A 3,412-nucleotide genomic window follows, 5' to 3' on the forward strand; every position below is an offset into this window, starting at 1 on the left:
ACTTGCAATAACTGAATTCTATTTCAGTTCGTTTATTGTCGGGTCGCGCCGATATAATCTAGTCATTTAATCTTATCAAAAAAAGCCATTCATCAATTCCCCTTATCACGTGTGTCACTTTGTTTGATACTTTGGTTCTGGGAAAAATTCGAGATTTCTGTTTCCAGAAAACACAATCTATTATTCGGTCTGTATGCCACTTTCATTTTCCCGTAATCCATCTACCGTAGTACACGAAAAGGGTGAAAGTACGTCATTCAAGTCCACCCTCAAATTTTCGGAGTTGAAATTAGACCAGAGTAATACGTGTATCTGAAAGTTTTGTCAAAAATCAAAATACCGTAAACACTCAAATAGACGGGCACCCAAGCCGCTAACTTTGAGCCCATATATCTCAATTTCTGTGAAAGATATCAAAAAGTAATCTAGTGATAAAATGTTTTTCATAATATCAGCTACATTTTATTAGTTAATCACTTGTTGATATCTTTCGCAGGAATCGAGATAAAGGGGCTCAAATCAGACAATGTGTGTGTGGGGGGGGGGTTCTTCTATTAGAGGTTTCACGGTAGCCATCAGAGCCCAAAAGATACTTTCAAAAGATCTAGTCTACATTCTTTTAAACCCCCATTATTTACAATTTCATTGTCCTTTCCCCCTACCCCCCCCCCCCTTCAAATTTCACCGTTTAAATTTCCTCTCCACTTTTTACCCCTCTTCTCTAACATATAATTAGATGGAAAGGATTTGGACTCGTAGATAAGATTCCTATCTTACGGTAGAGTTATTCCTGTTAATTCTGTATCAATCGTAAACGTCTTCAGCCTTTTCCCTCGGATTCCCTTTCTTTCTAACTTCTTCTTCTTGTTCTCGCAACCACCGCTTCATCTTCTCTTGAATATAACTTGTTAGGTGTTTACAGGTTTCCACGAAGAACACTCCCTGCGTCTCCAACGAATTCTTTCCTCACTTCTTCTGTTCTTTTTTCTCCCCGGTGGTTCTTCTTCTTCTCCTTCTTCATTCCTTTTTTTTCTCTTTGCCCGTTCAATCTCATTATTTATATTTTTATGAGTTTTGAACGGAGAAGAACACCCGAGCGGTTCGGTTGTTCTATTCTTGCGGTCCGATATACCGGAGAAGAACGCTTTATTACACAAACACACGTGGAGAAGGGTGGGAGGTTAACCTCTCCTAGTCTTTTATGTATGTTGCAATGTGCTCTACATTTCTGGGCTGTCGGAAAAGACGGAAGTTGAATGGGAAGATGTAGATGGATCCAATCAGGATGTGAACTTTTAAGGCAACTTTTGAAAATTGGAGACAAAAAAATCTGAAGGAAAGAAAAGATGGCTGAAGAGCTGAAAAAAAAACAACATGATGTGACATTCAAAGATCAGACTCTATTCTAGATTTTAAAGATGAATAGACTATATGTTTTAACGGCCATCTCAAAAAAGGGCACAGGTGGGAAAGTAGTGTTTTACTCTCCGGAAGTCAATCACACTAACATGATTTATTAGCACGTCAAAATGTGGTCTTTCGGCGCGCTGCTGGCTGCTGCCTCCCCCCCCCCCCCCCCCAATTGACCACCCTTTTCTTCTTCTTCTTCTTAAATTTAATCCGCCTGATCGCGCAACGAACACCTCTCCCCCCTTTTGTGAGGCGGACCTATCCATCTTTTGTTTCTGATCTACTTCAGGAAAAGAAGAAAAGAGGTGTCAAAAATCAGGGAGCAGGTGCAGCAGCAGGGCATTTCCTCAGACAAAAAGTTCCAACTTTCTTTGAGCCCATGTAACTTGATTCCTGTAAGACGTATCAAAAAGTTATCAACTGACAAAACATTTTTGATATTGCGATAAACATTTTGTCTGTAGACTACTTTTTGATAACTTGCGCAGAAAATGATATAATTTATCTCAAAGGTGACAATAAACACTATAATGGAAAGCTTCACAACCCTCCAACTTTGAGCCCATATAACTCAATTCCAGTGAAAGATATCAAAAAGTGACTTCCTGACAAAATATTTTGATTTTATTATTAACATTTTGTCAGTTGATCCTATTTTTATATCTTCCACAAGGACCGAGATATATGGGGTCAAAGTTGTAGGTGGCCTTCAAAGGGGCGTGTCCCTCTTCTCATCTTTTCTCTCATCTGAAAAAAAAACTAAAAATCCTCTTCTATCCTCTTCCGTAATCTTCTAGATCTTTAGATATTTCTCATTAAAACAAAAAGAAGAAGATGCACTTTTGCGTTCCAAAATCATAACTCAACTCCAAAAAAGTGGAGTGGTCCCTCAGATTTACTACCCCCACCATTTTCTTGTTACACCATGGTTTGCCTTCATTTTCTTCTTCTTCTTTTCTTCCGAGAGGTCATATGTTTGCCCAACTTTCTCTCGCCCATCTCCTCCTTCCTCTTCTGCTTCTCGCCTATCAAATTGCAACATTTTATTCATTTTAGTTCTTCTCCTATCCGATGTTCTTCTTCTTCTTCTTCTTCTGACAAAAGTTCATAATTCAAACCCCTTCTTCTTCTTTTTTCTATCTCCTCCTATCAGTTAATTCAGCGCCATCCCGTCTAACACTATCCTTTTTGGTCTTCATTCAAACTTTGTCAAACTCGATGGATGTTTTTGTTTTTTGGCGTGCCTCTTAAGGTCTCCTGTTCCCCCTCGCAATTATCGTTGAAACCAAAATCTCATCTTCGGCATTTTTTTGGTCAGGAAACAAGAAAAAAGAGGTCTGCGCGCTGCTGCTGCTGCCTCTCCCCTTTCAAATGTCTGTTATAGAAGAAAACGTATTTGCGAATTGACACAAACGCCGAGAGAGAGCTTTCGTTTTTTCTCCTTATTCTTTAGCAAAAAGAACGAGAAAAAACAAGCAACTAGTAGGTGCGAAACCCAACAGATATCAATTAATTTATGACGTGGCAATCAAGCAAAGAACGAACATAAACAACACACAAATCATCTAGCGTGTGAATGACATAGATTATCTTCTTCTTTTTCTCGCGGCTGGTCGACCTCAATTAGCGCCAGCCGACTGACTCTCCTCTTCTCTGCCCGTTCTCTTCTATCTCTCCTCTCAGCTGTTCACACTTCAAATGCTGCGTCTCTCTTTGTATTCTGAAGTCAGAAGAGGAAAAAGAAGGACTGCAAAAAAAGTGTTGAAAAGTGGAAATAGAGAGATAGTGCAACATTCTGATTTTTGTACTTCTCACCAGTGAACGTCTCCAGAAGGCTTTAAAATCAAAGTTTTGAAAAACGAAAAATTCGGGCATCATCTCGCTGCTATTTCGGATTGTCTATGAAAATTTAAGAAATTTTGGTCTATTGGTGACTTCGCTAGGGTCCGCTAATCGGGAACAAACGGACACACTCACACACAGAATTTGGTGATTCTTAGAT

The 3,412-nt window shown here is 39.3% G+C and overlaps 1 protein-coding gene across 1 annotated transcript; it reads right to left on the minus strand.

Annotated features, from left to right (window-relative positions):
• Window positions 1–2,308: 2,308 nt before the first annotated feature.
• Window positions 2,309–2,350, minus strand: CBG25529 (the record flags this gene model as incomplete). Its single annotated transcript, XM_045242078.1, has 1 exon — window positions 2,309–2,350. One exon carries the CDS (start codon window positions 2,348–2,350, stop codon window positions 2,309–2,311), a length of 42 nt encoding a protein of 13 aa, XP_045099145.1.
• Between the last annotated feature and the right edge of the window lie 1,062 nt (window positions 2,351–3,412).

Source organism: Caenorhabditis briggsae, assembly GCF_000004555.2.
Source record: "Caenorhabditis briggsae complete genome, chrII, whole genome shotgun sequence".
Taxonomy (NCBI): Eukaryota; Metazoa; Nematoda; class Chromadorea; order Rhabditida; family Rhabditidae; genus Caenorhabditis; species Caenorhabditis briggsae.